Source organism: Dipodomys spectabilis, unplaced genomic scaffold (assembly GCF_019054845.1).
Source record: "Dipodomys spectabilis isolate Male_0828 unplaced genomic scaffold, ASM1905484v1 ptg000095l, whole genome shotgun sequence".
Lineage (NCBI taxonomy): Eukaryota > Metazoa > Chordata > Mammalia > Rodentia > Heteromyidae > Dipodomys > Dipodomys spectabilis.
Genome location: NW_024870772.1, coordinates 4,752,971 through 4,770,743, shown reverse-complemented (window position 1 = coordinate 4,770,743; position 17,773 = coordinate 4,752,971). Strand labels below are relative to the sequence as shown.

At 42.0% G+C, this 17,773-nt stretch overlaps 1 protein-coding gene across 2 annotated transcripts in view; it reads right to left on the bottom strand.

The window, feature by feature from the left end:
- The window catches only part of Dach1 (dachshund family transcription factor 1), a 381,247-nt gene extending 375,641 nt beyond the window's left edge, over positions 1-5,606 (bottom strand). The window contains exon 1 of one of the 2 annotated variants that reach the window (XM_042685761.1): positions 4,625-5,606. In XM_042685761.1, coding sequence (XP_042541695.1) covers positions 4,625-5,451 — 827 coding nt within the window. In that variant the 5' untranslated portion in view covers positions 5,452-5,606. The remainder of the gene's footprint in view (positions 1-4,624) is intronic. The other variant, XM_042685760.1, reaches the window with a different exon arrangement.
- Positions 5,607-17,773: the final 12,167 nt, after the last annotated feature.

The following is a 17,773-nucleotide window of genomic DNA, read 5'->3' as shown; positions in this document are numbered from 1 at the left end:
TTATTTGCAACGTCCAAGAGATATAATATGTTAAGCATAAGAAGAATTTTAAAGTTTTGTATCCAATGTCAAAAACTGCAAGGAATCTCTTGGGAGAGGAGATGCCTGTCTTGTAGTTTATTCTATGTAAGTGAAGCTGTGTAAGATAAAACATCATATGTGCAAATCAAATTTCTTTCCTGGACATTAGTAATAAACTGTAGAGTTCAAAAAAGTAAAGCATCTTTGTAGTCCTGTGCTCTATTGCTAGTAATGATGATTATTTTATTGGAGGCCAATTCCAGGGAAAACAACAGGTTTGAAAGATATCTAAAAAACTTAAGAAATTTGTTTTCTGTAATACCATGTAAACAGTGAACAATAAATGTAAAACCTAGAATTTCTCATACCTATTTCACATATTAATTATTAAACTATAATTTCCTAACCTTTTAAAATAGAAGTAAGTTGCAGTATCAAAACAACTTCCAGATTTTATGCCCTAGCCTTCTAGTTGTGGTGTATTCTTCTAGAAACGTTATAAAATGAGACACTAGGCTTTATAGGAACCATTAACCTACTGTAATACAAAACTTCAAAAGCATAATCTCTCTTTATATGAACTAATCCCTGAATTTTTCTGTGCCAAGTGTCATAATTATCTGTTAGAAGTGAGTGAATCTACATTTTGTTGTTTCTCTATGCACAAATCAGTGTGACTGAAAAACAGGCAAGAAGAGAAAATTAACTGGAGATGGTTCCAGCTTTCTATCTTTATTAACCCCTGACAAGAAAAATAAAGCTAAGAGTTAGGGGAGTGGGAATCCTGTTCTTTTTACACTTAACTTTTATTCATAAAGGGCTTGACAAGCCTTTCAATTTTCTGTCCATGGATGGTATACATCTATATTCATATAAAATATCTACTAAAGCTAACTGGAAATCTACTCATAGAAGCTAAAATAAGACCCTGAAAGAAAACAATCTTCTAGCAATAGTCAAAGAAATGAGCATTTTAGACTTGATGCAAGAGTCACTTTATATTACATAAATTCACAGGACGTGAATTCTAACTCAAATCTACAAACAAGCAATTGACTCATAATATGTATATAATTGCTGTTCTTCTTCATGTTGCTGTTATTTAATAGTCAACAACTGAATTCTGCTCATGTAACTAATGTTTAGTTTTAAAATAATAACTGGAGAAAACTGATCAAGGTCAGATTTTGCCTTTTGAGAACTTTAAAATATATTTCCATACATTTTCTTTCATGGTTTGAGAATTGAACTTTCTAGCTTTCCTATCCAGCAGGTGAGTTTCTTTTTAATTTACTTGTAATACTGACAGATGGCTTCAACATGCACTCCAGTTTTCATAGATAGCATACTAATACAATAGCCCCAAGCAAACTAAATCTAGTCTAAGGTTTGCTGCTAACTTATTGAGCCACTTGGAGCTCATTTATGAAGCTTTGCCTTTCTTTACATCTTTTCTGCTTCTCTGATTGCTTCATTTGAACATTACAAAGATTCATAATTTTATATATATATATATTCTTTAAATGCTAAAATATGCTCCTCTCATACACCATCTACACTCTATATAATACTGTATACAACCAACAGACATAATTTTATACAGTTTTCCTTCTGGCAGTTTCTATTATTCTCTGCATTAATGATCCTCTTATCCTGTTAAGTAACTACAGCAGAAACCAGCATGAACAAAATCAATGTAAATAGTTGAATGGAAAACAACCCATAACATAGGCATGAATTGTACTTGAATGAAAAATAATTTTAGTTTCTAAAATTTAACATGCAGAACATGTAGGCTGTTGATTCCAAATTAAAAACTGATAGCACTTGGATTCAACATCAAAAATAATAATGCCTTACGATGAAACTAGAATATTTTTGATAAGAGATAATTCAAATGTCAATTTTCTATTTCCTTAATGCAGAGATCGTAGAATTCGAGTAGATATCTGCAACCATGTATTTTCGTGTGTTAATGCCTACAATACTTGCATGTTAAATACATGGTAAATATTTAAGTAAGCTTTTTAGTTTATACAAAATCAAAATTCAATACTGTCAACCCATTTTCTATACTGAACTTAAAAATAACCTGATAGAGGATTTTTAGAGCAACACGTTTAATTACAAAGTGTTAAGGCCAGGTAATTGAAGTATAATTAGAGCAGTGATGAGATATATTCGAGGGAATAAACAGTTCCACAAAATTGAACTTATCTTGGCTCTGCAAGTTTGAACTCCAGAGTTGTTAGGAGCCTCAGGGAGTTTTAAAAATTTAGTTAATAACTTTAAAAAAATTCTTCTTGGTCCATACATTAAGAACTTGAACTCAATGTCTAGGAATTTCTTTTTTAGAAAGATTGCTTTACATTGGTTATAACTAATTATTACGCAATCATTGGATGATGTTTTCTCAAGCAGTGACACATGTGTGCATGTCAGTGTATGTAAAACAGCTACTGATTACCTGGTACAATGCATGCCTTAAGAAACACACAAAGAGAATTTGGATTGGAAGAAGAGTGGCTCTATCACTTGAAAAGAGAAAAGCCAGAATTTCACCAATTCATTGGATAGTGAATTTCACAGCAATCATGCCGAAAGAGACTTCAAATTTTATCTAACCATTCTTCCGAACAACTCCAGAACAATATTCTGTCCTGGTTCAAATAGTATTAACAATAGATGTGGGGCAAGTATTTGATATTCTTAATGACCAAGGCCTCCAATTATCTGGCTAAATGGTGTTCAGTGATATTGATTTCCCCCTCCTCCCCCACCCCCCGCATTCTTACTGCCACCTGTCCATCCCCTTCTGGAAGCGCGTATGCCCCTAAGATACTTTCAATGAAGTTCGAATACGGAAACACACCCATCCCATGTGCAAAATGGCAAATAAGCACGGAAGAGAATTTCTGGATAGGTCACAGTAAGACGACTGCTGGAATAGACTTCGAGTTTGGTTTTGTTTAACAGTCTCTTCTGGCCCTGGAGAGAGGAATCCTTGTCCCAGGAAGAACTAGCAGCGTTTTCATCTGCATTTCCCTCTGGTATCCCTCCTTCCCATCCTCAGTTTCCCGGGCTGTTACAGAGCTCACTCACGAGGCTCCCTCCCCCAGCCCACCCCCGTCTTTAAGCTTATTTGGAGGCTAGCAAAGTTTCCGCGCAAATTGCGAGCCCAGTTCCCACGTGCGTCGCTGCAGGTCTCCAACTTTCCCCATTCACTCTCTTGCCGGGGAAGTTCTGAACTTTTTTTCCTTCTGCGCTTCCCTGAAGCGAGCAGAGGAGGAGGGGGACAAAAGCGGACCGGGGAAAGGGGAAGGAGCGGTGCACGGCTTCTACCCCGAAACTCCTCGAAGTTGCCCCACTCCCGCCCCCTCTCGGTAGATCCTCCCCCACGGAAGGTTCATTAGCATAAAACTGGTCGGGCCGGGCACCCACTCCAGCGCTGGCGAGCGCGCGGTGGGGGTTCCGAGGCCCGACACACAAGGTTCTGGTCTGCGGGGTATCCCCGGGCCCAACGTGCACCTGCTGTCGGCGTGAGCTAGCCTTAAACGCGGAGAGAAGGGAAGAAAGGGGGGGGAGGGGAGTCCTACTTTATGTGTGTGTAAGACGGAGAAAGACCGGACACGAGAGAGAGAGAGAGAGAGAGAGAGAGAGAGAGAGAGAGAGAGAGAGCGCACTGTAATTCCTTGCCCATCAGCTTCCACGAATCTGGCAACGGGTCACCTTCTCTCCTAAAAGGAAACCCGATGGAACCCTCCTCGCATCCAGCTTTTTTTTTCCTTTGCACACGCACACGCTCGCCCGCGGACACACGCACACATGCGCGCACACGCAGACCCCTCCCCTAGACAGGCTTCCCCGGGGGACTTGGGGCAGAACTCGGGGGCAGTCCTCTTTCCCCCCCCCCCATCCCCCCCGCCGCCCCGCCGCCCGCGCCCCGGGACTGCCCCGGGGGCCTCAGGGCCGGGAGCTTTCCTTCCCATCCTGACCTCGGAGTGCCCTCCTCCGCTGCCAGCCCGCTCCCCGGACTTCCTAGTGGGCCCCTCGCCGGGAGCGTGTCTCCCTGATCCCCAAACCCTGCCAGGCAGGGTCATGACCTCTCCTCCCCACCCCCACCCCCACCCCTCGCCTGTCGGGAGGTGCTCCGAGGTGGCGGTGGAACTCAGGTGCCGAGGGGGGAGGCTTGGGGGGGGGGATGGATCGGAGGCCGCCGGGCCCAAGGAAAAAAAGGGGGGGCTGCGGCTCCGGGAGAGGCGCGCGGCGCTCCCCTCCTTCCCGCGCCTCCCCAAGTCCCTCCCCAGCAGCGCGGCCCCAGCGTCCCCGGCGGGTGTGGGGGACGGCGGGCTGGGAAGAGGCTGGCCTGGGCCGGGGTGTGGGTGTGTGTGTGGGGAGGGGAGCACCAACTTCTCGGGAGGTCGGGCGCGGCCCCGGGCGCCCCGGTGGAAAGAGAGAGACGGAGCGGGGAGCGGGCGGCGCTCGGCAGGGCGCGCGGCGGGCGGGCGCGAGGAGCGAGCGGCGCGGGGCCGGGGGAGAGAGGAGGAGGTGAGGGGTGAGACGGGGGTCCCAGAGAGCGGGGGGCTGGGGGGAGCTCTTTTACCTGGCGTTGGTGCAGTCATTGTAGAGGGTCTCGAAGTCCTTCCTGGAGATGAGTTTGCAGCGGTTGACTCCGGGCTGGATGGCGCCCAGTCCCCTCAGGATGCGAACCTGTTCCACATTGCACACCACCGGCGTGATCTCCAACCGCTTCAGCTTGGTGTAGACCGTGTGCAAGCCCCCCACCAAGTGCTTCAGGAACAGGTCGAAAGCCTGGGGCAGGCAGATCAGCTCGCAGCCCTCCACCGTGAAGGAAGCCACTTTGGCCCCCCTCAGATCCACCATTTTGCACTCATTATTCTGGGGGGTGTTTTCCACTGGGGACGGGGTTGAGTACACGGGCTTTCCGGGGAGGGGGCCGCAGCTGCTGCTGCTGCTGCTGCTGCTACTGCTGCTGCTGCTACTGCTGCTGCTGCTGCTGCTGCTGCTACTGCTGCTGCTGATGCTGCTGTTGCCGGTGCTGGCGGTGATGGGGGTGCTGGAGGCGCCGCCGCCGCCGTTGCTCGCGGCCGCCAGGCTGGGGTTGCAGTTGCCGCCGCCGCCGCCGCCGTTGCCGCCGCTGCCGCCGCCGCCGCCTCCGCTGCCGCCGCCGCCGCCGCCGCCGCCGCCGCCGCCGCCCGGAGAGGTGACTGTGGCCGCCGCCGCCGCCGCGATGGGCTCCGGCCGGAACAGAGTTGGCCCAGAAGGCGCCTGGGGCCCGATGGACGGAGCCGGAGACGAGGTCGCAGAGGAGGTGGAGGTGGTGGTGCCCGAGGAAGAAGCAGACGTGGAGATCGGGGGTTGTGGGGGGACCAGCTGGGTCGGAGGGATCAAAGCCGCCGGCACTGCCATGGTCACATAGAAGGGGAAACAGAAGGAGGAGAGAAGCGAGGGGGGGGGGGGGAGAGAAAAAGTTGCCACACGGACACACGCGCGCGCACACACACACACACACACACACGCACCCAACACCGAACACACTCACCCGGGAAGGGCCAGGGGGAGAAGGAGCGAGCGAGCAGCGCGAGCGAGGGAGGGAGGGAGGGGGGGAACAACCGCAACAACAACCACAACTCTCGGAGAGAGGACGAGGAGGAGAAAAGGAGAGAAGGGGGCACGGTGTGTGGGGAGGGGGGGGAAGGTGAGGGCCGGAGAGAAGGAGAGAGCGAGCGAGCGAGAGGAGCGGCGGCGAGCGAGCGCCCGAGGGGCGAGCGCGAAAAGCGCTCTGGAGAGAAACGCACAAAAGTGTCCCGCAAGTCGAAATGCGAGTCCTCTCCGGGGGGCTGAGATCCAGGGCTGGTTTGGGGAGGAGGGGAGAGGTAGGGAGGGAGGGGGGGCGGGGGCGGGGAGGGTCGGCTGTGGTGGTGTGGGTCCCGGCTCTAGCACAAAGTTAAAGATGAAGGTGAAAAGGAGGAGGAGGAGGAGGAGGTGGAGGATCGAGGGACTTGGGTGCTCCCTGGCAAGTACATTGATCAAAGATTGAGCGGGGAATGACAGAGAGAAAATGAGCTGAAAAGTGCTGGCTGCCGGCTGGACGAGTTGTTGTTGTCACAGGGTGCAGAGGGGAGGAGCTCCGGAAACTTGAAATACCCTTTGAAGCCGCAAAAACCTCACTCACTAGTATTAACCCAAATTATCCAACCAGGAACTCGGAGCTGAGACTCGAGAGTCACTGCGAGACAGAGAGAAAGGGGGGGGGGGGGGACACGAAGAGAGAGAGAGAGAGAGGGAGGGAGGGAGGGAAGGAGAAGGAGCGTTTTAGGAGCGGAGGAAGGGAGGAGGGGAGGGGGACCCCCCCCCAAAAAAAAGCCAGGACCGAGAAGAGGCGATCGGAAAAAGAGACGATCACCCACTTCTCTTACTACCGTTAGATTGCATGCTTAACACTCCGCTTCTTCCGACTACTCGCATTGTTTTGTTTTGTTTTGTTTCAAATCCTCTCCAAAAGCTTCTAAGCAATCGCCTTGCCAATGGAGAGAGCGCTCTAAATTCTTTCTCCTTGAAGGATTGATCTCCGCGAGTTGTTGTTGTTGTTTTTTTCATTCAGATAGATGGGGGGGGGGGTGGAGGGGTGAAGTGGGGAGATATTCCCACTTGGTGATGCTTGAGAAGTTATTTTGAGCAGAATTCACGTTTGTCAGCAAAGCGTAATGTCTTCATGCCTCGGGTTGTTTTCTGTCTCTGTGAAAAAGTATGTATTTATAGAACGACAGTGCGATTGTCCGTCCGCATGGTGTTTCAAGTTTGGGGAGAGAGTCAGTTCGACGTTGCGCAGGAATAATGGAATGCTTTGTGTAGAAAACCCTTGTTTCCTAATAAATAGGCTGCGGAAATAAATGCTTGCCATGAGAAGGATCGTTTAAATAACTTCACTTTCGCCCCCAAAGGTAGGTTAGAAATGTCTGCTGTATCTAGAGAATTTAAAGAGATCCGGAGCCCCTGAAGATTTACAAAGTGGGAAGCCAAACCACACGGATGTTTCTAACCCCAAACTCTAATTAATTCACCTGTCTGGCACAGTAACCAAGTCTTGCATCCTTTAGAACCTGAGAGTCTCCTTGTTAATGCCATTTAAGGAACACAATCATTGTTGTTGTTGTTGTTTTGCCATTTTTGAAAAGTGCCACTATAGTTTGGAAAAGTCCTTGTCACTTTGTTAATGAAAATGGGTTTTGTAAATAATGAGAAGAATTAAGCTCGCCGGTTGTCTTGTGAAAGCAGAAAGGGTAGCTATGCTTCTAAGCAACATAAAGCAGTGGTGAGACTGACTCCTTTGGTCCTTCTTTCCCTCCCTTTCCTAACTTGTTGCATGGAAGTATTTATTCAAGGATTTTTTTGAACAGTTTATGATCTAGACCTGGGTCACATCTGCTTGGTGCTTATATCTCTAGGAATCTTAAATAGTTAGGCTTTGAACCTGTCTGCGCTCGTTCAGTGATTTCACAAGATATGAAACAATGCCCTGGCATTTGACAGATTTTAAAAATAAAGCATTAGTTCACAGTTTTGGCAGATTTCATAATGAAATTTCTGCCATTTTGCCTTTGAAATGATCGGTTTTCACTGTTGTTTTTAGTCCTTTAGACTCTTCACAGTTTAGTGTCAAAGGGAACAGGAATGGTCTACAGAGATATGTTAGGCTACTGACTCATTAATTAGTCTATATTTATGCTAAACTTTGGGGGCCACAGCAGTTTGATCCAGGAGGCTTTCCTGGGTCCAAAGAAAATTAAGAAAATTGGTGCAGAAAAGTAGATAAACTTCTACAAACACAGCTGCTTGGCCTAGCTGGCTATTGCATTTTCATATATTCAGAATATTTTTATTAATTTTCAGGATTCAAATCTGGCCTTAATCAAGGGTGGAGATTTGAAAATACTTTTTTAATGTATAGACACACATTTTAAGGTGTTTACGTATGTATTGGAAAACACTGCCATTTTTAAAATGTCAAACTAGTGTGTTAAAGCAGAGAAAAAATGAAGAGGAAAGATATTCAGCTCTGAAAAACTAATTTTTATAAAAAACTAACTTTAGAACTGTGCTTTTTTTAACTTTAACCAACACGGATGTGGTTTTTAAATACTAAAGCTATAGGTCATCATTTAAAATCTTACTCCCACAAAGAGGAAAAGATAAGAATTAAATTTCAAAAGTCTACCCTTACCTTTCTCATTCCTCATATTTCCCTAAACTCTCGCTCATCCATTACCTGCCACTCTCTGAGGCCACAGACAGGAAGCAAGGTTAGCAGACTAAGCCATAATTCCAACTCTGCTTCGCAGGAAAACCTGCACCCTCAGAGCACGTGCTCCACTCACCATCAGAACTGGGAGACGTTTACCCCAACCTGAATGGACATCAGGTCTCTAAAGCAACTACCACTTTACTCCTTTGATCAAAGGGATCAGACAAGGCGCATAAAGAAATGACTATACGTACAAAAGGAAAACCTTGAAATTTTAAAGCAGTTTCTCTTTTTTTTATCTTTCTTTTTTCTTCTTCAAAATATTCTGATTGATGGAGACAAACTGTGTTTAACAAAAGCACATAGATTAACTTGAGAGAGATTTCAACTTCTCATTCCCTGGCATCTGTAGCTTTCTGAGCTTTTGTCTTGTTTGTTTATTGTTTTGCATCTCTGGTTGTTCCAGGTCCTCTCCCTCTATCTCCACAGCCCCCAACCTTCACCCAATTTGCATAAGCAAAACTCAAAGTACTGTAACTGATATTAGAAAATTCTCCTTGTGTTTCGTGAAGACGCATTGTGCTGAAATCAATAAGACTGTTTAAAATTCAAAGACCTGCAAATCGCTCTGTTTGTCCTTTGATAGGGCCTGTGCTGATTAAAATGCTACCAAGAAAGCTTAATTGCTGCACTAATTAAGAAGTCTTTAATTTCTTTCCTAGGATATCGTTTGATGCTTAGCTTGTACCAGTTCAAGGAAGGTATTTTCTTCCCTCCTTCTGCCCCCTTCTGGCCCCTCCCCACCCCTCCCTTCCCTTTCCCCCCTGAGGAGAAGAGATCCGTAAGAAAGGGAAAGAATGGGAACTAATAGGGAGAGTGGTCTCAGGTCTCATCATCTATTGCTTAACAGAAATCGGGATAATCAGGATAATGAGTTCAATGCAATATGAGATGCAGTTTTGGGAAGAGCTGTAAGGTTGTAGGAGGTGGTAAGAAAATGCAAAGTAGCTGTTGCAGCTAAAGTCCGGGTGAATACCTGGTGACAACAGGCACTTTAGCGGATGATGAAGGCATCCTATTTGGTTAAAAGGGGCAGTGACAAGGAAATGAAACAAGGACACATAAAAGACTTTCTAAACCTGTGGTTTAACAAAGAGAGAATGGATCTGTGGAAAGATGGATTTGTGGTTGGTATTTGGTAAGTATCATTTTTATATTATGAGTGTAAAAACATGAATTGTAGGAGGATTTATTTTGACCCTTTTTCTAACCCAGAGAGGCACAGCACTGTATTACAACTACAACATCCTTATCTATTGACCTATTTTAGTCACTGATTTCTCAAGTGGGGAAACTGACTAAATTATTTCACAAAGCTTTCTCTCTAATCAATAGTTATTTTTTTAGGTTTATTCATGCTGAATTATAATTCTGGTAAATGCCTGCAAGGCTGAAGATTGTAAGAAAGATACCAATATTGACAAAGCCAGGATAAGTCAAGTTCTTAAATGTTCAGAGTTTCAATACAGCAATTGCTGTAGTTATTTTCAAAGTGAAAATGTATATTTTATAAGATATTTTAAAAGATCTCAAGTGTGTGAGCACCTTAAAGGATATATATATATATATGTGTGTGTATACATTCCATACATTCCCTTAATGTCTCAAATTTTCTTGAAAGCTTTAAGAATCCTCATCTTATGACATCTCCAAATGAAACAAATAATTCAAACATATGCACAAAAGGCAACTAGAAAAGATTCATGGCAATATTCTTTCCTTAATTTTTCCCAAGTCATATTAGAAACATGCACAGTAAAAAATACAGATGTGTACTCCAGATATATACTGAATTTTTCAGTGACAGGACAAGGAGATAACATGCTTCATGGATTCAAAGGGAGATTTACCATTCTGAGCACGACGTCACTCTAATTATGTTTACTCTAATTGAAGGCAAGGGTTGTTTTTTTGTTTTTGAATCTGAAATTACTTTCAGAATTTTTTTAAATAATGCAAGTGGATCAAATGTTGATCACAAGCATTTCAATCTTTCAAAATGTATTGGAAAATTAAATGAAAAGTAGAGTTTGGTACAAACAATGCCCCAGGGCAAAAAACAACTAACACTAGATTTTCCAGTCCAGCCATAACACAAATCAATTTGAGCACACTCCTATGGCCAGACTGCCAGATTGTTATGACTGCTAATTCACTCAATCAAAGAATGCATTAGCACACTCGGCACAAATAGCCTTAACAATAGAGTACAGTTCTCAACAATTCCAAGATCCATCACAATGCAGAAGTAAAGAGGAAGATCTATTTTACATCTGCATATTTACTAATGGATCTGTTTCCTTAACAGAAATGTTCAAAAGGACAGACTAAGATGAACTTCAGACACAGGTTTATTAAAGAGCTATCAAAGTTTGGCAAGTCTAGAAAAGGTATCAGGGTACCAGTAGTTCACTCACTTTGTTAAAATGTTTCTCAAGAGAGAGTCCAAAATTTATGGTTGCACTTCAGTAGTAAATCATTGAAGATGGAAAAATTATGCCAAGGAACTCTCTCAAGCCTTTGTAACTGAGAGACAGAGCTTCTCCAGTCAGCTGGGCAGATAAACGTTGACGACTTAAACACACACTTTCCAACTTGTACTTCTGTAGCTTCTGTTCTCTCTCATTTTGTTTCAAGTTCTTGGTTTGGGTGGCTTTCACTTCCACAGGCTTCCTCTTTTCTAATTCCCTGCCTCTTCTGAAGAACCAGGAATTGGACTCTTATCTCACTGAGATGCATTGTCTAATCAAATGTAGAGAGCTTAGTGATGAATTACTCAAAGGACAGGAGGTGAAAGAGCTAAAGGTGAACACACTCTGACTGCAAGCATTCCAACTAATATTACAAACGTCAATTCTTGAAAACAAAACGGTGAAAATGGTTGTAAGTACTCTCGTGCGTTTAGCTGCTCAAAAATGCAAAGGGCTGCATATAAGCTCAATGAATTCAAGTAGTAACTATCCCTTCACATTTGCACTTACCATAGATCCGGTTAACAAATGGCAAAGTTTGGCACCACTGGCTCTCCCTCCCCTCACCTACTTTCCACCTGGCTCAGAATGAAGATCACATGAGGCAGAAAATACTTTGGTGGCTATAGAGTAGATGATAAGAAATCTCTAAACTCAGGCAGGAGGAGGAGCACGTAGCAAGAAAAACAATAGTTATAAAGTATTTTTTTTTAATCATCACACAAGATTTTCAGACTCCCAGCTGAATGCTCCTCCTGACTAGTCAACTCACAACAAGTTACACTCTCCTGTTACTTCTCATTTGTAGGTTAAGTGGCCTTCCTTCCATCTGTGGTGGTAGGGCCACTAAGGGTTTTTAGCCAAATTTCTGATTAAAAGAAAAAAGAACACTGAGATCACTGTATAGTTGGATTGCTAAATGAAGTGCAAAAAGAATAATAGAAAAAGTTCCCTTCATCTCTTAAACCAGATCATTGTAAGAAGACTGGCAGACTGGATTGAAGTTATGTCAGACAGACAGACAGATATTTGAATCCCTAGGTCTCTATTAAATATTGTGCCTTTAGTTGCATCCCATATGTGGCATTGTCATATTCCTTTCTTAAATCAAAAAGAGCACTATTAACGCATATGAATTACTTAAGAGATGTTATTGGGAAAGAGTTGGGAAAAGGACATATAATCTGTTACAATGTAAAAACATGTTTATATTAAGACAAATGTTTGTATAACTTTGTAAAATTGCAAGAAATGTATTTAACTTGCTTATAAAAGTTTCTACTGATTTGCTGTCTATTTTGTTGTTTTAACTTATTATCGCCATCTTTTATTTTTTACTTTTCCCTTTGCTTTATTATATAAGAGATCATCGTCAAACAAATTGCATATAAAATTGTTTAATTTGAAGTCTGAAATTTCAAGGTTTGTGAGAAAGAATAAACTATTTATTTATTGCCCTTCAGAACAAAGAGATTTAAAAAAAAACTTAAAAGAACAATTGCTACCTTCTAGCCTGAGATCTTGTATGTCAAGTTTCAGCCCAGAGCAAATTTTTACAACGAGTTATAAACCCCTGTAACAGAGGGTTTATTATAAATGGAAGTGCTGACACAACCTTAACTATAGCGTTGTAAACGGCTATGCTATAATATCCATTAAGCAGAAAGAAAAATAAGCTGGCTGATCAATAATTTATACAAAGAGTACCAACTGCAGACATAATAACTGTAATGTTTGCAAAGCAATCTCTCTGCTCTCCAGGCTTAACAGTAAACGCAAACTAGCAACGCTGTTAATTTCCAACTCCTACAGATAAGAATACAAACAAATTACTTAAAATTATATTTTGCTCAACATTTAGCATGCCTCGATGGGATAAAATAAAATTTAATTATGATGCAACTTGTGCTGGATGCAAAGCTGTTTTGTTTTCCAGCACATTTTATTATGAAAGGACATTCATTTGAAACATCAATTAGGGGGAAATAGTATGTTTCAATGAGTTGACTTGGGTCAGGCAGGCTCCTCCAAGAGTCATTCAGACATGGAAACAGATTGACACTGTTTAACTTCAAAGAAAGTTACAGGGTTTTACAGAGCCACAACCTGAAATATAATACTGCATGCTCTGATCCAAGTCAACTGTCAGTAAAAACACACCTTGTCGTTAGAGTTCATGGGAAAAAAGCATTAGATTAGAAAATGTGGCTGTCATTACTATCCAGTGGATGTGGGAATTCTTATTTGATGGGAAGCCTAGGACAGGAGAAATATTCTTTTTTTTTTAATCTAAAATATACTTTAGTAGATATCTGTGTGTATCTTTACTTACTTTTACAGTATCTACATATGTAGAATATGTTGGGCTCTTTCTTTTTTCTCTTTCTTTTCCTTCCTTCCTTCCTTCCTTCCTTCCTTCCTTCCTTTCCTTTACTTTCCATCTTCCTTTCCTTTCCTTTCCTTCTTTCTTTCCTCCTTTCTTCCTTCCTTCTTCCTTCCTTCCTTCCTTCCTTCCTTCCTTCCTTTCTTCCTTCCTTCCTTCCTTCCTTCCTTCCTTCCATTATGCTGTTGCTGATGTCCTTTTTACGAAGAAGAGAAATTTGGAGAGGAATTCAAGAACCAAAGGAGAGAATTAAAAGATCCCAAGGTGCCCAGTATATACAACTGAAAATTGAACCAGACTGTACATTTCAGAGGTTAACATCTTCATTTGTCTTTTTTGTCTGTCCATTTCCTGGTGGTGGAGTTGGGGGAGGGAGTTGTGGAACCCAGCAGAATGAAGAGACTTTCCTATCAGAGTTGTAAAATGGTGTATTACCCAGTGAGCAATTGCACTTGGAAAGGAACCAGTAATTTATATGAGAAGTGTTTAAGATTGCCTGCTCACCCAGTGATCCATGCCAGGTCAGTTCCAGTAATGGTAGAAAACAAAAGGAGGTGCATATCACAGGCAAAGAGACACCTTAGACGCCTTTAGAGCTTGGGAAGGAAAGCACTCAAATGCCCTTTCCTTAAATGAACTGATCATTACCATTTAAAATCCTGAGGGCTGTAGGACTAGGGAGGAAAAAAAGAATTTTTCTTTTGATTTAACAGGCCTGTGAAGTACTGGTGTTAAGGGGGAGGTGTTTTGTGGTGATTGTCTCTGCTCTATGCTTTTTGCAAAGGTTAAATCTTGAAACAAAGGTGCATTTTCAAACAATGAAATGGGAAAGAAAACGAGAGACTTAAAACAGTGGCTCTGAGAATTCATTCAGCCATTTGAAGCCTAGAAATGAACTGGGTTTTTTCGAATGCCCAATATAGTTATAACGCCTCTCCCCCTCCCCCCCCCCACATACTCTAATAATGTCTATGTCAGTCACTAAATTGTTCAATTATACTTTGTGTAGATTTTCCTACACACCCCCTCCAGTTTTCATGAAAGGACCATGAGTGTTAAGTTGTGTTACAAAGAATATTCATTCCTAAAAACTCTTCAAAGACTTTTTTTTCACTACACTCTAGGTACAGGTTCTGAGAATACATCCATTGGGTAGGAAATTGCTAGATTGTCATCCTGGATATAAGTTTCTTCCATATGATTAAAAGTCATTTTAGTGTTTGAATCAAAGTTTAGTTCATTTATATGTTTAACATATTCTCATTATATATTCTTTCCTATTTGGAGAGAGAACTAAAGAAAATGAGCATTTACTATATAATTCAAAATTCATCATTCCTGATTTGCTTAAGATTCAGTAACTCCTGTAGTCTCTGATTTATCCCATGTGAGTAATAATTTTTGTACTGCCTTCTGATGGAAGGGACAATTATATTAGGCCTTTATACTTGTTGATATGCTTCTCTTTAGGTGGCCTCAAGTCATTTTTATTCCTTCTGGATGTCCGATGTACTACTCAGCATGTGAATCTAGTACAATGCTTAGTTAGCATTTAGCACTTACTTATTAAATGCCTACACGATGGAAGCTATTTCCTTTGCCCCCACAGGAGTATCAACCGCTCATTTTTCATATCATTTATGTTATGATTTACACCTGGACAAAGCGTAACCAAATTTGGGGCATTCTTCTTATTGTTGTCATACACTGTTAATCTGGGGGACTTTGTGGGAGGAAAATTTAAAGATGCTAGTAAATCTGTTCTCAACTGGCTAGAAAAGTGATCCTTAAGCCTATAATTGCAGCTTTTGGCGAGTGGGTGGAGGTGATCCCTCCAGAAAGAGTTTTCTTAGGTATCAAAAAGAGTCATACAGAGTTTACGAAGACTGAAAACACGATCACATGCTGAAGTGCTGCTAGAGATGATGAAGAAATGATGAGGTCTAAGATTACGCTAAGGTTTTTGCATTAACATCACCCACTATTTTAATGTACATAACTCTCTGCTACACAAAGCACACCTATTTTGTGTGTTGACTCTAGGCCCTTTGCTGAGATTACAAAAGAGACAAAGGCCTTCAGCCCGATCAGACTTCATCCCACCTTATCGCTGTTGAGTCTTATTACCATAGGTCATGAAGTATTGCACGGAAGGAGCCTGGAAGATCTATACCCTAGGACTGTAGATCCTGCAGTCATATCCCCGGTGACCAGGCACATTCCACATATGAATCTCTCAGCCTCTCCTTCATGTGCAGCAGCAATTTCAGTAGCATTTTCAAAATAGCACTGTAGGCAGCCTCCTACCATGCGTCCCTCAGACTCATCGCCATACATTATCCCTAAACTTGGGAAAGGAGAAATTGGCCATCAGCAATAGATGAGAATGTCCCTTTATACTAAAAGCCAGTGGAGGTGCAGGCCAGGTACTAGTTTTTTTTTTGTTTTGTTTTTAATCAAGTAGTCATTGTTTTTTTTTCCTCGTTGTTTTCCAAGGAGACTTTTTTGTAGGTAAACATGAAAAAAAGCTAGCTTGATGTCATTTTGTATGTAAAGAAATCATAAGATCTAGATTCATGATTCTCTGCCTGCTTCAGTCACAATATAATGAATCTCTAATATGTTAGAATAGAGCCCCCGGTGAGTTCTATGTGCCTGGAACATAGATTAGTATGAACTAATGTGATACAATCTATCATGATAAGAATAAGATTCCCCCCAACCCCTGAAAAAAAAATCTTGCAGAAATAATGCTGTTGTCTTCTGGGAGAAATCTTTCACTAGGGTGTCTAATGAAAATCACACCTCAAGAAACCTGTGGGTACCTTGACTTTGGTGCTATACATCCCTTGTTCATTTGGTTAGGAGATGACATCACACAAAAATAAGTTGGCTCAGTGGTAGAGTGCTTGCCTCACATGCATGAGGCCCTGGGTTCAATTCCTCAGCACCACATAAGCAGAAAAACCCGGAAGTGGCACTGTGAATCAAGTGGTAGAGTGCTAGCCTTGAGCTAAAAAGCTGAGGGACAGCACCCAGGCCCAGAGTTCAGGCCCCAAGACTGACAAATAAATAAATAAATGCATACATACATACATAAAATAAGCATCACCTGTTGGAAATGCTCTGCAGCATCCTACTTTAAACCAGCAGTTGCCTATGTAATCACATTACTTTTCTGTACTCTCTTACCAGGCATAATCTACTTTTCTATAGGGGACTGTCTAGGCTCTTTCTCTACTTTTTCATCCTCAATTAAAGAAAAAATACCTTCCCACCTTTTCCCCAGGAGGTGATTTGGGGATCACTCACATCTATTCCTAACACAGCAATAGCATGCCCTCCTGCTGCCCCATTTAAAGTGTCTGAACTGCTTGGCTTTTTCATTTACCCTCCTTTTAGAGAGAAGCTGGGAAGGAGGGAAGACTTGAATGGCCTGCCATCTTCAAAGAAGTGCCTTGAGCTCTGGAATGCAACAAAGTGGGAAAAACCACTAAACAGCCAGGAAATGTCAACACTGAGGCAGAAAAACTCAGTCAGGTGGACCAGGTCTTTTCTAGGCATTTTCCCCACAAGGGAGTTGTCAACTCAGCCCAACAAGAACATAAGCCATTTTCCCACAGAAACCAATATTTTGAAATATGTTGATAATGGTGCAATATTAATATTATTCAAGTATGCTCTGAACAGTTCTTACTATTTTTAATGTAAGTAATTGATAAATCAGTCATGGTAATTATTAAAGGATATTTGGAATATTTGGTTTTTAATAAAGGATTATAGCTCTGATACAAAACATTAAAATGAAATAGATTTTGAAATTAAAATTAAATTTTATAAATTAAAATTAATTAAAATTCATGTTTGTAAAATTCATTTTTATCACTAGTTTTAGTGCTAGTATGCATTTATACTTATTTTTAACACATTTCAAGCTGAAATTAAAAGAAAGCAAATATAGCCCCCATGTACCATAGGCCAACAGTGGCAAACACAAATGTAATCATTTCTTTCTTTTTTTTTTTTGGTCATGGGGGTTGAACTCTGGGCCTGGATGCTGTCCCTCAGCACTTTAGCTCAAGGCGCCACTTGAGCCACAGTGCCACTTCTGGCTTTTTTCTGCTTATGTGGTGCTTAGGAATCCAACCCAGGACCTCGTGCATGCAAGGCAAGCACTCTACCACTGAGCCACCTTCCCAGCCAAATGTAATCTAAGCATCAAATGTAAAAGGAAAATATAGTTTAATCTACAATACTTACCATCTACATTGTAAGTACAACAGGCATTACATGACACCTTGGTCAACTAAATAAAACATTTTATTTGCAGAGACAAACTATGCCTTATCCTTTTATAACCTTAGTATTCAGCAATGATCATTATTAATGCATTGATTGTATTAGTAAAACCATTTCCCCAATAAATCTAACTACTTATTGAATTCCAAAGGAAACCTTATAATCAGGAACTGTTAATGAAGTATTCAAAAAAATACTTGCACATATTAAATTTTTGTGTTAATATCATTAGCCATAATAAAATAGTCTCAAATCAACATCAAATTAATGCTA